At 43.4% G+C, this 21,198-nt stretch overlaps 1 protein-coding gene across 1 annotated transcript; it reads right to left on the reverse strand.

The window, feature by feature from the left end:
• Positions 1 to 5,265: 5,265 nt before the first annotated feature.
• LOC311034990 (beta-1,3-N-acetylglucosaminyltransferase lunatic fringe-like) lies at positions 5,266 to 18,449 on the reverse strand. The gene is made up of 8 exons (XM_084043039.1): positions 17,913 to 18,449; positions 11,544 to 11,592; positions 10,847 to 10,949; positions 9,743 to 9,896; positions 9,192 to 9,277; positions 7,694 to 7,853; positions 7,498 to 7,583; positions 5,266 to 7,000 (listed from the first exon to the last, which is right to left on the reverse strand). The coding sequence occupies exons 1-8, from the start codon at positions 18,321 to 18,323 to the stop codon at positions 6,934 to 6,936; spliced, it is 1,116 nt and encodes a 371-aa protein (XP_083899165.1). The 5' UTR covers positions 18,324 to 18,449; the 3' UTR covers positions 5,266 to 6,933.
• Between the last annotated feature and the right edge of the window lie 2,749 nt (positions 18,450 to 21,198).

Genomic DNA, 21,198 nt, shown 5'->3' on the forward strand with positions numbered 1-21,198 from the left:
TGACACATAGTCATATATATATAGCTAAATCTAAAATGACACAGATGCTTTCCCGGTTTTAATGGGTTAAATGTCTTAGCCAAGAAATAGCCAATCTAACAGCTGTAACAGCTTGTAAATGGGCCATTTCTGGCCAATGTCCCCCTCAGAATAGAGGCCATTGTTGGGGTTCAAGTTCAGGGCCAGTCTGGATGGATGGAGCTAAAACGGTTGAGAGTATCTCACAGGAGCTCAAATACAGTTCTATCCAGGTGTGGTAGATGTCTTCTGTTTTTCTATGGCTGTTTTTAATTTTCTGATGGATTAACTAAGATATTAATAATAATGATGTACATGTCAAAACTGTGGTAATGATATCATTCAGCCTGGAATAAATGTTTAAAAAGAAAAGTGAAAAGAAATTAAAGCAACTTTAACTTACCCATGTTAGTGTTCTTTTTTTATTCACTGCATAAAATATGTGTTTTACGAGATCATTTGTGTGCCAGAAATAGCCGATCTACAAGTTCACAACTCATTACATCGTGATGTGTTGTGAGCTTTAGTTTGAATGTTTTTGTGTGCATGTGATGTCTGTGTGTCGCAGGGTTGTTGAAGGGTCACTGATTAAATTCTAGCAAAAGACACATTTTATGTATGTTAACGGTGAATGATTAGGTTTGATGTCATGATGCCACCTGTTGATTTGCAGGGAATCGGGGTGATGAGTGAAAAAGAAAATGGACAAACTGACTGTGAAATAGGCCCTATGCACAGCAGCCATATTGTAAGACATTCACAGGTGTTATCAATGATACTAATGAAGGCTCTGTTCCATTCTGGTCAGATGGAGTCACTGGAAACACTCCCAAATGGCCCTTTACGGGTGTGTAACTCTGAGAGTGTACAAATGGACCAAATGGAACCAAATGGACCCTTACGGGTCCATTTGGTTCCATTTGTACACTCTCAGAGTTATGGGGGTCGTGGAAATCTGAAATTCAAAAATCTGAGAACCACTGTGCTACACTTAATGGAACAGAGCCTTCATTAGTATCACTGGTAACACCTGTGAAGGAAGTGATAATATGGCTGCTGTGCATAGAGCCTATTGTGTTCTCCAGTGTTTTGAGAGGACTTTACAGTCAATACAGCTGGCCGGTGATTTTGTTTATAGGCTAAAAGATGATGCTCGGACATGAAACACTAAATCTACAAATCCAGGTTATCAGGCCATGAGCAAAAGTGGTGTTTTTTTTTTGGCTTTGTAATTTTGTGAATGTCTTTTGTATCATGACTGATACTGATTTTGAGGTGTGACAGGATGGCTGTTGTTTTGTAGCCTGGCATTGCCAGACTGATGATGTGGATTCAGTCACACGTTCCTCCACGGAACGTGTCCACGTCATCAGTCTGGCAATGCCAGGCTAGTTGTTTTGGTTCATATGATTGACTGGATGGTGTATTAATTCCTCTCCTACTGCATTTTTTATAGTGCCTTTATCCAAAGCTGCTTTGGCAAAGCACTTTACAATGTGCAATACATTCACCAATTCACACACACACACACACACACACACACACACACACACACACACACACACACACACACACACACACACACACACACACCTAACCACTATGTTCCTGGTTCGATCCCCTGCCCAGTGCCCAGACAGCCACCCCCTAACTCCTGAGTCACTGGCGCTCTATCCTCTCAGTACAAACAACTATAAACACACTGTGTATTGTTAAACCACATAGATTTTGCAACAATTCATACTCCAATGTACACACACACGCACATTCTTCTGTGCCCACGTGCAGTTTTACGTGCGGACAGTAGATGGCACCCTTGTGCAGCTCTGTTCAACAAACACTCATCAATCTCTCCATGATGTCAGGGTGTGAGTGTTTGTCTATGCTCCCTGTGGTCCATTCAAACCAAGTTCTGACCACTTCACAGCTGGAAGGAGACCGGACAGGTCATTGAGGTCACACACACACGCACGCACGCACGCAAGCACGCACGCACGCACGCACTCACACACACACACACACACACACACACACACACACACACACACACACACACACACACACACACACACACACACACACACACACACACACACGTCGGTAAATCTTTGTTCAGTATGGCTGTATCAGATAAGGGTTGGTGGCTGCCAGGCTCTCCCTGTGTGTGCGTGTGTGTGCGTCTGTGTGTGTGTGTGTGTGTGTGTGTGTGTGTGTGTGTGTGTGTGTGTGTGTGTGTGTGTGTGTGTGTGTGTGTGTGTGTGTGTGTGTGTGTGTGTGTGTGTGTGCGCGCGGAGGGGGCTCTGGACACAGGAGCCCAACAGCTCATAAACAAGGTTGCAGGTGAAAGGTTAGAAGTATGCCAACCCCCACCCCCCCCCCCCCCCACACACACACACACACACACACACACACACACACACACACACACACACACACACACACAACCACACCCCCCACACCCTCATTTCGGAAAAATCCCACAATACAAAACCTAACCCTAACCCTATGAAACAATAATTGAATGGTCACAGAGCACCCTCTTACAGACTAATTTCCTCTATGCTCAGCAGTACACGTTCATATTGAAATGTGTGTTATGCTTGTCACTCGTAGATTCCCAGTCACACAGAATGTGCACATTCTGTTGTGACTGGAATCTCTTTAATATGTTTCAGTTTATCTGCACAGGAATATGCTGTTATGGGGGAGCGGCCTGTTGAACACTAGCTGTGTAGTTGGGTGATTGATTGGTGTCTGCAGATCTGATTGAGGGGTGTTAATCCTGTTAACTGATTGATTAGAACATGAGGAGCATCTTGGGTGGATTGATATTGTACTGTGGTTAGATGATTAGAAATGGAAGGTTGGGGTGCAGAGTATATAAGGCAAACAGCTCAGTCGGGGTGTAGGCTGCCATGGGGAGAGGTTGACACTTTGCCTCTTCATTATTGGGATTTGTTTGTTTTGAGTTGTTGTACATTTTTACAATTTTTGTTGTCCTGGCCTGGATCCAATTCAAATCTTTGTTAATTAAAGGAAAATGTGGTAACTGGATAAGTTGGATCAGTTTAGTGATGTATCACATAAACCAGGGGTATTCAACTAGATTAGGCAGGGGGCCACAACTGTAAAATAACTTGGAGTCGGGGGCCACACAGACATTCACAGGTGTTATCAATGATACTAATGAAGGCTCTGTTCCATTCTGGTCAGATGGAGTCACTGGAAACACTCCCAAATGGCCCTTTACGGGTGTGTAACTCTGAGAGTGTACAAATGGACCAAATGGAACCATTTCGCGCACGCGCGCGAAATTTTTCGGGTCTAATTCGGGTCTAATTCGGTCTAATTCGGGTCTAATTCGGTTCTATTTGACCAATATAAATCAACCTTTTTTCGGGTCTAATTCGGTCTAATTCGGTTCTATTTAAGGTTCTAAGTTAAGTTCCAATGAAAGATGGCCTTTCAAGAACTAATGAAGGATAAATAATTTGTACTGTTTTAACTTTGATAACATAAATCAAAGTTAAAATAAATAATAATTATGAAAATTAAAAAAAAAAAAAAAAAAAGATTTTTTTTTTTTTTTTTTTGAATATGGCCAGGGGCCACAAGGAAGCTCCTCGCGGGCCGCACGTGGCCCGCGGGCCGCCAGTTGAATATCTATGACATAAACATTATTTAGAAATAGGTATTTGTTCCATATTATATTTCATGTTGTCTGTTTGGGGTAGAATAACATGTAATTCTTCCATTAATTTGTTCTTGGTTAGTAATGGTTACATTATTTTAATGTAACCAAGCCGGGTAACAGCTGGGTCATACCAAAGACTATAAAACATGTCTCGGCCTACTACCTACATTATGTTACCATCATTTTATGGTCTACATTTTAGCAAATCTCACATGGATTAACCAAATAATCCAAATAATCAGAAGATTATTCAACAGATGAATCAGTTATTAAAATAATCATAAGCAATCCTTACATTTCATGGCATAAAACACACCCAATTCAAGAGACAGCAAAATGTTCATATATTTAAAAAGCAAAACATTTTAATGAGCATAATTATGAAAACAGTGATCCTTATATACAGTCCAGATACTGGAGGTTACATGTACCCTGGTTCATCACAAGCGTTCAGTTTACGAGGGACACAGTTTAGCTGTAAAGCTGCAATCCGTAAGTATTTACAGTATGTCCTACCCTTTTAGCTATAACGGAGAGTCAGTTTGGGTGGAGGATATATTGTGTTTTGAGCTTCATGCAAATACCACTTGTCAACCAGTGTAGTGGTCCTATCCGACCACAGGATAGGATAGAAGAGCAGGTAAACCAACTACAACCACTGCTGTTGTACTAGTTATATTGTATCAACACACACTTTCTACCATACTACTTGGTCAAAACCACATTTTATTCACTAAGAAGAGTTACAGATTGAAGCTTAAACCCCTTAAGCTCTATTTTATACTTCATCGTACGACATTTTTGACATGAAAAACAACAACAACCAAGACATACTGTAGGGCTGCCAAGTTAAAAGTGGATAAATGTCTGACTTCAGAATATAGCATGTCTATGTCATAAAATAGAGTCACGGCTGTGAAACAAAAGTGTCAAAGGCAGAGGACCCCGACTCAATATGAGTCATTAAATCAGTGAACATCATATAGTGGAATATATTTATGTTACACAACCTTCTCCCAAGCAGCATTCTTCATAACATTTGAAGCCTGTAATAGATATGGCTATGGAGTAAAAAGCAGGTTATACTGTAATGACTGAAACCAATTCATTGGTTCATGTTAAAGAATATATAACTCAAGCAGAGGCCTTGTGTCGTCTGGATGAGTACTTTGTTTTGTACATAGCTGTCTTACTTGAGAGTTAAAAAATACAACATTTCTAGTTCTGCAGGATGGCAGTGAGTTATTATTTCATTCTCTTCCGCCTGCGGCGGTAAAATAACAAAGTGCTCAGTCACCGTACTCCGCCCTCAGAGTAGGGTGACCAGTAAAGGACAACACTGAATGCTGCAAAGCTAACTTCAAACAAACACGTTTTCTACTTCCTGGCGTCAATTGTATTGGCATTACATTATTATTATGTGCAGGGGGGGGTCCCCACCAAGTGGACAAAAAATGCCACTTGAATAAACAATAAAAATGTATTCAGTCTAAATGAAGTTTTATGATTACTGCACCACTAGTTAAACAGTACTGTCGTGAATGAAAAAAATATTACTAATCTTTAGAGTTGTATGCATACGTTCATATGCATATGCCTCCAGGCTTACAATGTTCATGATAGTTGAATAATATTCATGACATTTACAGTATGTGGCGTGTGTGAAACTGCAGCTCTCTCTCTCTTTCAGTTCACAAGCTCAAATGTCAAACTCCATGTTACACTCTTGTTCTGTTATTGTCGTGTCGCTCTACAGAAAACTGACATAGCCTACTGTATTTCAACTGAAACAAGCGTTGACACATTAAACTAATGTCAACACTTATTTGCAGTTGGAAAGAAAATCAGTTGAAACTGGACAAAGTGTGTGTGTGTGTGTGTGTGTGTGTGTGTGTGTGTGTGTGTGTGTGTGTGTGTGTGTGTGTGAGAGAGAGTACAGCATATCGTCTCTGTCGGGTGGAAACCTCATGTCCAAAACTGTTACTTTTCAGAATTCAAAGCAGATCTACAAGCACAAAACCCATCGCCTGGCGCCTCGTTTCAAGCTTGTGGATCTGCTACTTTTGATGCTTTTGTGTGACACTGTAGTATGATCAAGTACGGCTGGAAAAATATGGAGATAAGAGGTTTCTGCCCGGCAGCAACGATTTCCATCTTGTGGCCAGAAGGACCCAACTCTATGTCCATTATATGCAGTGCCTCTCCTTTTCTCAGGCCTAAAGAGGGCAGCTTACTTTAAAAGAAGTTAACTTTATTTCGGCTTGCCAAAGTCCATTGGAAGCTAAATGTTTTTTTTTAATACTCGATGTGGTTCTGCTTTGAGCGTTGAATGTCCCATTAGTGGAATATACATTTCTGACCAATCGCCAGTGGTGTACATTTACTCAAGTACTGTACTATTCCAAAAATAGCCGATCTACAAGCTCACAACACGTCACACCGTGATGCGTGGTGAACTTTTAGATCTGCTAGTTTAAAAAAATATAATAAAACATAAATTGAGTACTTTTCATTTTTTCAGCATCTCAAAAAGTAGCAAGTATTGCTACTTTTAGTTACTTACTAAAAAACCTGAGTACTTCTTCCACCACTGCCAATCGCACATATTGTTCACACTACTGTCATCTGTAGGGATTTCAGCTAGTTAGCAAATCTTGGCGGTGCTAAAAAATAACTTCTCGGAACTTCATTTCCGTGAGATGTACTTTCTACAAGACTTTTAAAACAAAATAACACACAAACAGGTACCTGAAAATCACCTAAACGAGAGCAACGGAGATAACTTCGGTAAATCGGTATCTCTCCCTTTGCAGTTTTCTTTTGCCCTTTTGACAATCTGCAAACGATTCCCAGGTGCATGGGGTCAGGCGGGAGTCAAATTTGACCAATCGCTGTCTTACTGTATTTGAGCCCTAAAATAGCCCTTCCATTGGAGTGGCCTGAACGCCCGGGGTCATATCGCGACATTCAGACGATTGTCTGTAAATGTACGAAGGTCTATCCAGCTCTGGAGCACAGATCTGGCTGCATGGTTTTCCAGGCAATGTGAAGCCTCCATTCATCTACTGGGGGGAACAGCTGTAGGCCATTTTTTTTCCTCTTCCCCCCGCTGAGGAGAAGAGCTCGTCTGGACAGACTTCAGCCTGTTCTGTCCTTCCCTCTCCCTCCAGTCCGTCCCTCCATCTCTAAGTTTGTCCATATGTGTCTCATACGCAGCGCTTTTATAGTCTCTGGAGGCTGGGACACCACAGAGTATCTGGGTACAACAGACAATGGACAGACCTGAATCTGAGAGACAGAGAGAGAGAGACACACACACACACACACACACACACACACACACACACACACACACACACACACACACACACACACACACACACACACACACACACAGACGGAGGAAATGAGTTTCACAATGCATGGAAACCAGCCTGCTGGGACTTTCAAAATAAGAACATGAAAACACAAAGGGGGTACACGCGAGTGCACACACACACACAAACACTTGTGCGCACGCGTGCGCACACCCACACCCACACACAATAAACAAAGCCAGGAAAACGTGGCAGTAAAGTATACACACTATGAAACATGCATAAAGCACTATTGTCACAGCCGTTCCATTTAGACACTACAGCTATTTGAGACTGACTGGAGCTCTATGTCAACCAATAACACACACACACACACACACACACACACACACACACACACACACACACACACACACACACACACACACACACACACACACACACACACACACACACACAGTATGTTACCTAGTAGGATCTTCTTGCAGCGAGAAAGGGCCTCGTATGTTGACGGTGTTTCTGTTGTTTTCCACTGTGCCGTAACTAAGAGTCACCTGATTGGATGGGACATTAACACACTCATTAGACTCACACTTCAGACATACTGTATCTGTGTGCGTGTGCGTGCGTGCGTGTGTGAGTGTGTGTATGTGTGTGTGTCTACCTGGTTGTGTATGTCGGACACCAGCGCCAGGTTCTCCAGGTGAGAGTGGAACAGAGGGGAGCGGATGAGGTTGACTCCCAGCTGAGCCTCGATGATGTAACCCACAGTGCAGTCGTCGGGGAGACGAATGCGCTCAGCGGTGGCCATGAACGCATTATCACTGGAGAGAGAGAGAGAGAGAGAGAGAGAGAGAGAGAGAGAGAGAGAGAGAGAGAGAGAGAGAGAGAGAGAGGGAAAGGGTAGAAACAGAGAGACAAGGAGGTATACAATTAGTTGAAAGACAAAGATATCTTCATTAAAGGCATAGTATGCAACTTTGCCCTGTGTTTACTTAAGAAAACAAATACTTTTTTTTACACCAATCATTTCCCTATATACCAGCAGTGATGAGCCACTGGAGTAGTGTGGAGGTGTTTACCTACAGAAACACACTGCCCTCTCGCTGTATTTTGGTGTTTTCACTGTTTGTTTTGGTAGACAGGGATGCTTTTGGGCTACCAAAACAAACAGTAGATCGGCTATTGTTGGCTAATATTCCCCCAAGAATAATCGATGCTGGGGTTCAAGTGGATGGAGAGATGTTCTGGCATATATATATATCGAACGGCTGTTGGGTACTTAGGCGCCTTTATTAGGCACCTTTATTAAGAGTGTTATGTTCAAATATGAAGGTCGATAACGTGGAGATGTAAATATGTCACAGTCAACTTAAGAAGTCCCTGTCTTGGCCGTGGCCGCTGGCACCTAGGCTCAATGTAGCCTGACAGCGCGTCACGGGTTCGAGTCCCGATCCCGACTGCTGCATGTCACTCCCATGTCTCTCCCCATTTCCTGTCAGCCTACTGCCCTATCCATGAAGGCATAAAAGCCCCCCCCCCACCCCCCCCCTGATCAGACCAGGTTTCACGCATTTATAGAAGGATTAATTAATGTGTTGCACCCCTAGTTTCCTGGGCTACCTGACTGACATGGCTGATGTCATGGGAGAGGCTGATTTGAGGAGATGGTAATCAGCTGATCAAGCGCGAGGCGTTGTGAGCTTGTAGATCTGCTATTTTCGGCTAATGTTCCCCATCACACAAAGATTGGCAGACCCCCTGTAGTTACTCTGAGGACCCCCTAGGGGTCCCGGCCCCCCTGTTGAAGACCCCATGGCCTAGAGTCTTTATGCACTACTAGACCATACCCGGTCGGCGCAGCGCATCCGTGGGGGGATATGCGCACATGATCTGGCAACCCGGGAGGCAGTTCGTCCCATAGCTGGGCAGCCCCGTAACCATGGCGACAGTGTTTGACACAAAAACACTAATAAGAAGCTGAGATTTGATGAAATTGAAAAACGGGCTTCACAGTTGCGTTCAGATGGTAATGGTCAATGGCTGTGTGCAAAATCAGAGCAATTGGTCCAGCCAGTGAGGAGAACCGGGTATCTTCACTCACGTACTCACCACCACTACAGAGGTTACTAGAATTATAGTAGGATGTCACGGTCGTTTACCTGGCCCAGGGGCTCATCTTGAGGGCGAGGCCACGACTCACGCAGAACCCCGCTCCACCTGTGGCGAACCAGAACCGCACCTGCTTCTGAACACACAAACAAACACCACAATGTCCCAGTTAGGGTTCAAACTGTTCTTCTGGTGTATGTCTCCTTGTCAAACCACTGCCTTTAAAACTCATAGTGATAATTGTTTTAATGTAGATGATGAATGATAAACAGTAAAAAAGGTGTCGACTCAAAGTATTGCTTTTCCACCCCCCAAAACTATTGGCTCAGCTCACAGAGGCCATTATCTTCCGTTTTCCTTGGGAAACATACTTTTTTCCCCCCTAAACAGACATTTGTGAACAGGTGTCACGTTACAATGCTGCAAAATGTGTACTGTCTTATATACGTTACTCAGGGAAATAAGGAGCCTTATGCCACAGAGGTGTTGTGAAGTGTAGTGTAGTGTGACATTTAGTGTCTGAATGTTGTTTGTTGCACTTTTAAACCAGAAGGAAATAAGAAGCGGTTTGGACGGCGAGGTGCATGGGTGAACAACATACCATGGGGGCGGTGCCAAGCCTCTCCAGGGCCTCTATTGGTCGTTCCAGGCTGGGACGGCCTATGTACACGTCTTGCGTGTGGCTGTAGCGGGACAGGACTCTGACCAGCGAATCAACGTGCACGTAGTTGTCATCGTCGACGTGACAGAACCACCTGAAGCACACCACACCCAGTACAGGGTTATAACCACTTAAAGTTCTGTGAAACCCTTGTTTTCCAGTTCAGGTTAATGGTATATAAATGTGCCCTGTGTTTACATAAGAAAACAATAAATAATTTGTTTGTCCTCTATAGCTGCAGTTATCAGCCGCTGGAGTAGTGTGGTGGTGTTTACCTGCAGAAACACACCACCCTCTCACTGTATTGTGGTGTTTTGGTAGCCCAAAAACATCCCTGTCTACCATAACAAACGGTGAAAACACCTAAATTAAACCCTTGGCTGATTTTGTAGTTTTTTCCCCCCAGATCAGGTTAAAAGCTACAGCAGATTAAAAACCTGGTAGGTTAGTAGACAATGCAGCTACAGCTAATAACATGTATAAAGGGCAAGCAGAGACACCAGTCATCAGTAATGTCAATGCACTCTGACACACCTAAATCTAACACACCCATTATTAATGTGATTACATCACAGTGTACTGGACAGTATTATGCAGGGCAGGCTGCCATGGTTTTTACCCTGCTTACCCAGTTTTTAAAGGGATAGTTCACCCAAAACTTAATTTTTTCCTATCGATTAGTCACCCCATCGAGACTTGAATTCATGGACATTCTTTAGTTTTCGTCGCATTCCTAAGCCACTAATTTGGCACCGGTTCCGGTAGGAGACACAAAGGATACTTTTCGTGTCTCCTACCGGAACCGATGCCGGTCATCAAATTATTGGCTTAGGAATGCGACAAAAACAAAAAAAATATCCAGGAATTCAAGTCTCCATGGGGTGACTAATCGATAGAAAAAAAATAAAGTTTTGGGGGTGAACTATCCCTTTAAACCCTGGTTTACACTTTGTCATACGATGGTGTTGCATGGCAAAACTAGATTGCACGTGTGTGTGTGTGTGTGTGTGTGCGTGTGCGTGCGCGTGTGCGTGTCTTTCTTACCTCTTGCCAGACTTGATGAAGGCATCATATTCCTGAGCCATCTTACAGGACAAGGCGTGGCGGTTGTGGGCGGAGGAGCAGTTAGTATTGATCAGGTGTCCTCCTGATAATCAATAACAAATGGAACATTACCAACCGTGGAATAAACCAAGAAGACCGTTTTTACCTGCCAAACCTAGGGCAGTTTGAAACGTTTGACTAGGTGTGCAACGATTAATGTAACATAATCGTCTCTGTCGGGTGGAAACCTCATATGTCCAAAACTGTTACTTTTCAGGATTCAGATAAAAAAAATCAAAGTGTTTTCCACTATTTGATGAATCGCAAAGAAAATAACCGATAGTTGTAGCCCTACTTTCGAGCATAATACTGTCATAACAACTCTCTTATTTTCCCCCTTGGAATGTTTTTGGAGTTTTTAATCGACAGTGGAAAAAAGCCAAACCGAAATATTATTGTGTGTAAATTAATAGGTTGTGCATGACGATGATAAACACTGCACTGTAAACGCACTTGAGGCACTTCCTGTGTTTCTGTCCACTCAGCAGCCTGCTTCCTGCTTTACAGTGTCAACTTCCTGTCTCCCAGGCGCCAATCCCTTACAATACAGCTACTCAGCAAAAACGGTGTGTGTGTGTGTGTGTGTGTGTGTGTGTGTGTGTGTGTGTGTGTGTGTGTGTGTGTGTGTGTAACTCACCAATCTTTTTCCTCAGTTTTTCATCCTCTCCATCAGTAAACACATATGTCTGTGAAACACACACACACACACACGCGTCAAAATACAGCACATGTAAAGTTATTCCATCGGCCTAGCCTGGCTCTGTACCACACACTAGATCCTGATCAAAATATCGGTTGGTCGGCAATTATTTGACTTTTTGGATGAACTCGTTATGGGCAATTATGCAGCCGATTTCTCCCCATGTTTAACCTCTTTCAACCTTGCATTCTTATTTTGGGCACGTCATTAATGACATTTTCTGCTACTGCTCTGGTTGGTACTGCTACTTTTGGCATTGATTGGACCCAAAAATCTGGCATCAGTCGGACTCTAACACACACACACACACACACACACACACACACACAGACACACACACACACACACACACACACACACACACACACACACACACACACACACACACACACACACACACACACACACACACAGATTGAAATCTACCGCATCTGCAGAACCAGGCACTGTGACCTCCTGTGACCCACAGTAGCAGCCCAGTGGAAAAAGACACTCTGTGTGTGTGTGTGTGTGTGTGTGTGTGTGTGTGTGTGTGTGTGTGTGTGTGTGTGTGTGTGTGTGTTGTTGTTGATCTCAGGTAAGGTACCGTTGGGTTCTTGTACAACCAGGGTGGGAGCTCACTTCCTGTGGAAAGTCAGAGGGTCCAGTCTGACTTCCTCTGTGCTTAATGACCCGCCTCCAACCCATCTCACACACACACACACACACACACACACACACACACACACACACACACACACACACACACACCACGGCGGTGCTGACATTGGAGCAGAGCCAAACACAAAGGTAACCGTCTATCAGCTCCACAGCAGCTGACCCCTCATCTATGTGTGTGTGTGTGTGTGTGTGTGTGTGTGTGTGGTGTGTACACACGTAGTAAGTGTTGAGTGACAGGGTTGGTGGGGGGGGGGGGGCAGACCGGACCCCCTGACTCTCCATAGGAAGTGAGCCCCCCCCCTGGTTAAACAAGCCCAGCCGCGCTGCTAGCTAAACGGCTAACACAGGTGCCGTGGTGGCATTTGTCCGCCGCTCCATTGTTTCTAAGTACCATTGGTCCAATGACATGCATTATTTATAACCAGTGGTGTACATGTACTCAAGTACTGTACTTAAGTACAAATACGACGTATTTTACTTTACTGGAGTATTTCAAATTTTCAATACTTTTACTCTTTACTTTACACTACATCTCAGAGGCAAATATTGTACTTTTGTACTCCACTACAATTATTTGAAAACTTTAGTAACTACTTATTATCACAAAACATGCATTAACCACTTTAGCCTTATATATACTTCGGCTATTTGAAAATAGCCGATATACAAGCTCACAACGCGTCGCAATGCGACGCGTTGTGAGCTTGTAGATCTGCTATTTTCAAAAGATTTGTATACACATTGAACTTGTCAAATGGGACATTCTGCATAATGAGTACCTTTACTTTTGGTACTTTAAGTGTGTTTCCATGCCATCACTTTTGTACCTTTACTGAATGCAGGACTTTTACTTGTAACAGAGTATGTTCTACATTGTGGTATACTTTTACTCAAGTAATAAATGTAATTCAATTCAATTCAATTCAATCTTTATTTCAGACCCAGGAGGATCCATATCACAAGAAAACAACACCACCCAATAAAAACAGAAAACAAAAGTACTAACTAAGAAGTAAGTACTTCTTACACCACTGATTATAACTAACCCAAACCCTTAACCTTAAAAATTATGCCTAACCCCAGCCTCACACTAACCTCACATTTGTCAGACTAATGAGACTATTGACACATCGGACTAATGGGCGGCACATTATGAACATGCACTGGAAGTAGTGAAGTTGAGCGTGCATATCTCTCTCCCCCCATGTGGAAAAAGACAGAGAGAGATGGAGAATGAGAGAGAGTGAGAGAGAGAGAGAGAGAGAGAGAGAGAGAGAGAGAGAAGCTGAAGAAAAGAGCGGCAGAGAGAGACCAACCAGCTGTGTGTTTTCGTCAATCTTTCGTTGAGCCACTTAAACCCCTGGAGAGCAGTCAGCCGCTGTGTGTGTGTGTGTGTGTGTGTGTTTGTGTGTGTGTGTGTGTGTGTGTGTGTGTGTGTGTGTGTGTGTGTGTGTGTGTGTGTGTGTGTGTGTGTGTGTGTGTGTGTGTGTGTGTGTGTGTGCGTGTGCGTGTGCGTGTGTGTGTGTGCAACTCCAGTATATCTTTTATACCAGCATATCGTTGCTGTCGGGCAGAAACCTCTTATCTCCATATCTTAACCTATTGTGTTTCTTTCTGTAAATTAATGCCCTACTGCAGCGTCACACAAATGCATCAAAAGCAGATCTACAAGCTTGTTCTGAGCTTGTAGATCTGCTGCTTTAGCCAATGTTTTTATTTGAATCCTGAAAAGTAACAGTTTTGGACATATGAGGTTTCCCACCCCGACAGAGACGATATATTTTATACCAGTGTATCCTCGTGAGGAGCTGGGTGATGGTGGGGGTGGATGGGGGGGTGGGGGGGGGGGGGGGGGGGGGGTGAATGGAAGGCTGGGAGTTTGCCAGGGCTTGAGTTTTACAACACAGGAAATGGTGTTACAGTTAAGACTAGGACAACAGCAGCAGTCACTGAGGCAGGGAGACCGTGCGTGTGTGTGTGTGTGTGTGTGTGTGCGTGTGTGTGTGTGTGTGTGTGTGTGTGTGTGTGTGTGTGTGTGTGTTGCGTGCGCGCGCATGCGTGCGTGTGTGTGTGTGTGTGTGTGTGTGTGTGTGTGTGTGTGTGTGTGTGTGTGTGTGTGTGTGTAATTGCATTACAATATTTATGAGGTCCAAATGTCTCTGCAGAATATGATAAATAGACATTGTGTGGACATGTTTCCAGGTTCTCACAAGAGAAACGGTTGTTTTATGGTTAAAACAGATTTGGGGAGTTTAGGCTTACAACAATCAGGAAAAGATTCAGGTTGGGAGGTTAAGACATTTAGATGTTAGATTTAGATGTTATAGTTAGAGTTATGCCCGATTCATATTTGTGTGCCGATGTGCCAGTTAATCCCCGAATATAACAGATCTACAAGCATCGCAGCTCAACGCATTGTGAGCTTTTTTTCCCCCTGCTATTTTCAGCTATGATGATGATGTCCTCAGAAAGACGATACGAAATATATCTTGGACAAGTGAAGAGATTGTGTTGGATCAGGCCGAAGATCTGCTGGGTTAGGGTTTGAATTCTGACTTAGTTGATTCATACTTAGTTGTGCACGGGTGTCACGCACCAGAAATAGCAGATCAGAAACCGATCTGCACGCTTGCAGATCGGTTATTTTCAGCTGTCGCAGCAGCAACAGCAGTGAGCGTGAAACACAGGGCCGGTACAAAGTTGAATTGAATAAAGATTAAATAAGATAAATAGACTTAAGTCTGATCCTAGTCATCTGTACTTGGTATGAGTTAAAATAATGTATATTCCATCAGTAAATATAAGTATATACTATCACCAGTGAGTATATGCATGAATGTACTTATAGTGTCAATGGATGTACGGATGGATTATGTACAGATTATCAGTGGATGAGGCTGATATACAGTGTCAGCCAGCCTTCAACAGTGGATACCATGCATGTGCAGTCTATCAACAGTGCATTAATATACTAAGTATATGTGTAGTCCATGGAAAGTTCTCACAATTGCCTGTTGACACTTTTCATCTGTGTGTGTGTGTGTGTGTGTGTGTGTGTGTGTGTGTGTGTGTGTGTGTGTGTGTGTGTGTGTGTGTGTGTGTGTGTGTGTGTGTGTGTGTGTGTGTGTGTGTGTGTGTGTGTGTTTACTCTCGTGATCGCTCACCTTGCAACTTCCCATGAGAAAGACGGTGAGTTCCCAGGCCTCAGAGAATGAGTATGTGTGTGTGTCATAGAGTTAAAAGGTGTGTGTGTGTGTGTGTGTGTGTGTGTGTGCATGTGCGGGGAGGCATTTCATTACTCAGCAGTCTCACAGTAATAGAGGCGTGTCTGGGAAGAAGGTAGCGTTACACACACACACACCTGACCGTGAGAGCAGATGAGACGCACACGCACACACACACACACACACACACACACACACACACACACACACACACACACACACACACACACACACACACACACACACACACACACACACACACACACACAGAGAGACATCAGCTGTGTGATCCCTAAGCTCTCTACCTCCATGTGTTTACATGTCAACACTACAGTAGGGTTTATAGCGGAACACAAACACAGGATGAGACATGATGAACAATCCTATTCCAGCCTGTTTCATTCAGTAGGCCCACTATTCCCTTGAGCTCTGCCTGCCTCTGACTTCCATTATATCTTTCTCACATTATGTCCTTGTATCATATTGTTCAGTGGTGGGAAAAGTACTCAAATGTTTTGCTTAAGTAAAAGTATCAATACTGCAATGCAGAAGTACTGCGTTACAAGTAATAGTCCGGAATTCAAAATGTACTTGATTAAAAGTACAAAAGTATTGGTATAAAAATGTACTTAAAGTACTAAAATGTTTGAAAACAGCAGATCTACAAGCTCAAGCTTGTAGATCGGCTATTTTCAAATAGCCTAGGTATAAAATAGGGATAAAGTGTTAATGTACGTTTCATAATGTAATAATTTATATCTGCAAAGTAACAAGTAATTCAAATAATTGTAGTGGAGTAAAAGTACAATATTTGCCTGAGATGTAGTGGAGTAGAAGTAAAAGATATAGCCAATTGGAAATACTCCAGTGAAGTAAAAGTACCTAAACCTTGTGCTTAAGTACAGTACTTGAGTAAATGTACTTAGTTACTTTACAGTTACACCACTGCTTGTATCATATGGTTATACTATTGGGTCAGTCATTCAATTTGAATGGCTGGCCCAATATAACAATGATGATACAAAGGACAATGTGAGAATGACATAATGAAAAGTCAATTATTGTTCTCCCCCCTCCCCCTCTTTAATTGTTTCTTTTTTCTCCTGTCTCTTACATGACAAAAGACAGCCAGGTTTTCTGATTAGAGGCGCCAGCTTGTGTTTTACCATTAACTAAACCAATGAAAGTAACTATAGGATGAAAGGGCCGGTGGAACAAATCACATTTCACGGGGTGTATAACATTCTATGGTGGCTCTCAGGTCGGGGGGGGGCTTCTAGACTTGGACCTCTAGATGGCCCTAATAAACGCCGTTGGCCATGGTATTTTACTGGCTGCAGTTTCACTTGAGCAGTGGTGTAAAGTAACTAAGTACATTTACTCAAGTACTGTGCTTAAGTACAATTTTGGGGTATTTTTTTACTTTACTGGAGTGTTTCCACATTTTCTATACTTTTACTTCTACTCCACTACATCTCGGAGGCAAATATTGTACTTTTGCTCCGCTACAATTATTGTATTGTAGTCTATACACACTGTATTAATGTGTTGCTCATAGATATTGCTTGTAGATCTGCTATTTTCAGAATATTCTTAATACATTTTATACATTTGAAAACTTGTGAAATGGGACATTCTGCATAATGAGTACTTTCTACTTTTGGTACTTTAAGTACATTCTGATGCCAAGGATTTTTTTTTACTATTGCAGTATTGATACTTTTACTTAAGTAAGAAATGTGAGTAGCTACTATAAAAGGTCCACCACGTCGAATCCAGCTTAAAAAGTCTAAATTATGAGCCTATATACTCAGAATTTGACTGTATGCTTGTGTCATTATAAGTTCTTGCAAAGCTACACATTGCCTAGGCTACAGACTATCCTAAATTAGTTTGATCATTTAACTGTCATAATACAGCGGTTCTCAACCATTGGTCCGGGGACCAGTGGTCCTTGGCGGTGTACCAGGGGTACCATCGAAATCAGTTAACATAGCGTCACAATCATTTTAACCACTTAGCTTTGGCTATTCAAAAATAGCAGATCTACAAGCTCATATGAGCTTCTAGATCTGCTATTTTTGAAAAATCTTGAAAATGTGTGCATATCTTTGAATATATAATTTTTTTAAAGCGAACATTTTAACTCAAATCTTTGCTTCTAGGGGTCCCTGGCACAAAGCATTTTCAGATGGGGGCCCGCGGCCAAAAGTGTATCAATTTGGGCATGAAAAATGCCACAGTCATATAGACGGTCATGTCAGGGCTACTTGATACATGTTCATGACATGTTTCTACGGTATTTCCAAAGACAGAATCCAACCCGTCATTTAATGTTCTGCTCAGACATCCTCATCCTCATCATCATGATCATCCTCATGCAGACAGACACCCATAGCTCTGGGTTAGAAGGATCAGTTACCTGTCTGAGGTTCCTGGACATCCATGTGTCCAGCAGCAGGTCCAGTCTCTGGCGGTGGTATTTCTCGGTGGTTTTCACGGCGATGAACAGGTGGTCCGGCGAGAGGTCCTCCTCCACCACCTCCGCCACCACGGGACCCCCCCGGGACCCCCGCCGCTGGGGGCCGCCGATCAGCGCTCTCCTCTCGCGGGCCAACTTGCTGAAGTACGCCGAGAAAACCTTCCCTTTCTCCCCGGAGGATCCAGTGGATCCACCGCCACCCCCCGTCGGGGTCTCCGCAGGGTCGAGAGAGGTCCTGATCGGGTGTCTGAAGGAGGCGACCAGCATCACGGTCAACACGAGGGATGCTGCGGTGACGGTGGTCCCGGCTGATGGGAGGCTGTAAGAGGGTCTGCCGGCGTTTTTACACATTTTGACTTGACTGATCGATCAGCATGTAATAAATAATGTCACCCGCTGACGGGACAAGGTCATGTCCTTAGCTCCTCTTCTTGAGCATTAAACAGCTTGTGTTTAGTGTAGTTACTGTGTCATGTATTCTCATGTAAGCTACAGCCTGAGTGTGTGGGACTGACTTTATTACGGCAGGGTGAGGAGGGGGAGGGGCCGCTCCACTTGTTGAGCCAATGGCCGCTTGGAGCGCTCTGCTGTGGGCGTGGTTGATAAGCAAAGAGGCGGGGTGTGTGGGGTTGAGCGTCCCTTGCAAGTTTGTAACCCCCCCCCCCAAACACACACACACACACACACACGCACGCACGCACGCACGCACGCACGCACGCACGCACGCACGCACGCACGCACGCACGCACGCACGCACACACACACACACACACACACACACACACACGCATACGCACGGACACACACACAACTTTCTCTCTCTCTCTCTCTCTCTCTCTCTCTCTCTCTCTCTCTCTCTCTCTCTCTCTCTCTCTCTCTCTCTTCAATTGAATTTCAATATCTATCTATCTATCTATCTGTCTATCTGTCTATCTGTCTATCTGTCTGTCTGTCTGTCTGTCTGTCTGTCTGTCTGTCTGTCTGTCTGTCTGTCTGTCTATCTATCTATCTATCTATCTATCTATCTATCTATCTATCTATCTATCTGTCTATCTATCTGTCTATATATCCACTGTATCTGTCTATCTCACTCTTCCTCTTTATCTGTCTCACTATTCCCCCCCCTCTCTCTCTCTCTCTCACACACACACACACACACACACACACACACACACACACACACACACACACACACACACACACACACACACACACACACACACACACGCAAATTCAAATTTCAAATATGCTGTATTGGCATGACAAGCATTCTCATATTGCCAAATCATTAATGGTATGATATAAAATAACCCCAAACTTCACTGCCATATTGTGCAATCACTGATTGTATTATTTTGAGCCAGGTCCGAATTTGGATGTCAACATGTGTTGACCTTTTGATGGCATAGAAAGCCCCCCTTGCCTTGCCTTCTCTTTCAATTCAGTAACAGCCAAGTAAAAATGTCCAGTGGAGCTGATCTTCAGCCCTACAGTATGTATGTCTAATTGTTTGATTGTTGTATTTTAGTTGTTCCTATAGGGTGAAATTCCATGTTCTTCCCTGACATCTTCTTTGGAATATAACTGCTTTAGCTTTTTTGGGGGCCCAGGTTTGACAGAATGTTTCAAGCAGAGTCAGTCTGTCTCTTTCCCTCCACTCCCTATAGTTTGTGTCTCAGTGCGTGTATATATGTATGTAACTCAGTGATTCATAGTGTATAAATGTTGTGATAGAGCGGTGGTGGAAGATGAAGGGAACAGTTTATCCCTGCAGGAGAGCAGCGTTCCTGACGTTCCTTCTCAGCCCAAATTCTGGCGGGTCCATTCACCATGAGGACAGATGTTACAGAGGACCGTGACATCGGAGTGTGTGTAGTCCTGCCAACTAGCATGTACTCATGCATCCCGTACACACACACACACACGCGCACGCGCACACGCACACGCACACACACACACACACACGCACACACACACACACGCACACACACAGGTTTGTATCACTATACTTATGAGGACAACATTTTAGTAGACGTTATTTTAAATACATTTAGCCATTTTTTACGCGTGACACTGGCACGCAACTAAGTATGTTTAACTCTAATTCCAACCCCTAAACTTAACCTCTGAATGTCTAATCCTGACACTAACCCCAACCTGAATCATTTCCTAATTGTAAACCTATAACCCTAAAAGTATTTTTTACTGATAAAACAAAACATATCTTGTGAGGACCAGAAAAATGGTCCTCACAACGTCTATTTCTCAAATTCTACTAGATTTGTGGGGACATCTGGCCCTCACAACTATAATAATATACACACACACACACACACACACACACACACACACACACACACACACACACGCACACGCACACGCACACGCACACATCCAGACCCATCCGATCGAGGAATGTTTCCTCTCTAACAATGTGTCGTCTGTTCTGCCATCTCTAATGCAGCGTATCTGTACAGAGCTGATCACACGTGCACACGTGCACGCGGCCTGTCTGTCTGTCTGTGCACATAAAGGCGGTGCAGGGCTGTCAGACGTGTCAGTGTTGCCGGGATCCCTGTGACAGTTCATGTCAACACGTTAAAGTGACACGCCGGGGGAGACACTTGAAGCCCAAAGTACCAAGTAAAACATAAAGAGAAAACGTTACGTTGACATAACGTTTACATTATGCATGTCACAGACAGCTTTCACTGTAAACGTGTTTGAACAGTAGTAAGAGGGTTTGTGTGTGTGTGTTTGTCCAAAAGTTTATCTCGCAAGCCGTTGCACCGATCAGCACCCACACATGTTTTCACGTATGTTTTATAGGCCTATGTTGTAAAATACCTAAAGGAATAGTTCGCCCAAAACAGTACTTATTTTTTATCAATTACACAACCCATGAAACCTTGAATTCATGGAGATTATTTTTTTCCCCCGCATTCCTATAAGCCATTAATTTGATGACCAGGTCATCGGTCAATAGGCTCAATGAGTCTCCTACCGGAGACTCCACCGGTCATCAAATTATTGGCTTAGGAATGCGAAAAAAATCTCCATGAATTCAAGGCTTCATGGGGTGTGTAATTGATAGACATTAGACAATAAGTCATTTTTTGTGAACTATAAAGTTTAAACTTTAAGTTTAATGTCATAATGGAAGTCAATGGGGCTCTCAATCCGGCTGATATCTTTCCCAGATTTTGAGTAATATGTCATAGATATC

This window comes from Gymnoscopelus microlampas, assembly GCF_963454915.1.
Source record: "Gymnoscopelus microlampas genome assembly, chromosome: 2".
Lineage (NCBI taxonomy): Eukaryota > Metazoa > Chordata > Actinopteri > Myctophiformes > Myctophidae > Gymnoscopelus > Gymnoscopelus microlampas.

Coding starts and splice junctions, on each gene's coding strand:
- LOC311034990 (XM_084043039.1), bottom strand. CDS start 18,323: ATGTGTAAAAACGCCGGCAGACCCTCTTACAGCCTCCCATCAGCCGGG. Junction 9,278..9,742: donor GGCTTGGCACCGCCCCCATG/GTATGTTGTTCA, acceptor TTGTGTGTTCAG/AAGCAGGTGCGGTTCTGGTT. Junction 7,001..7,497: donor CTGCAAGAAGATCCTACTAG/GTAACATACTGT, acceptor TCTGTCTCTCAG/ATTCAGGTCTGTCCATTGTC.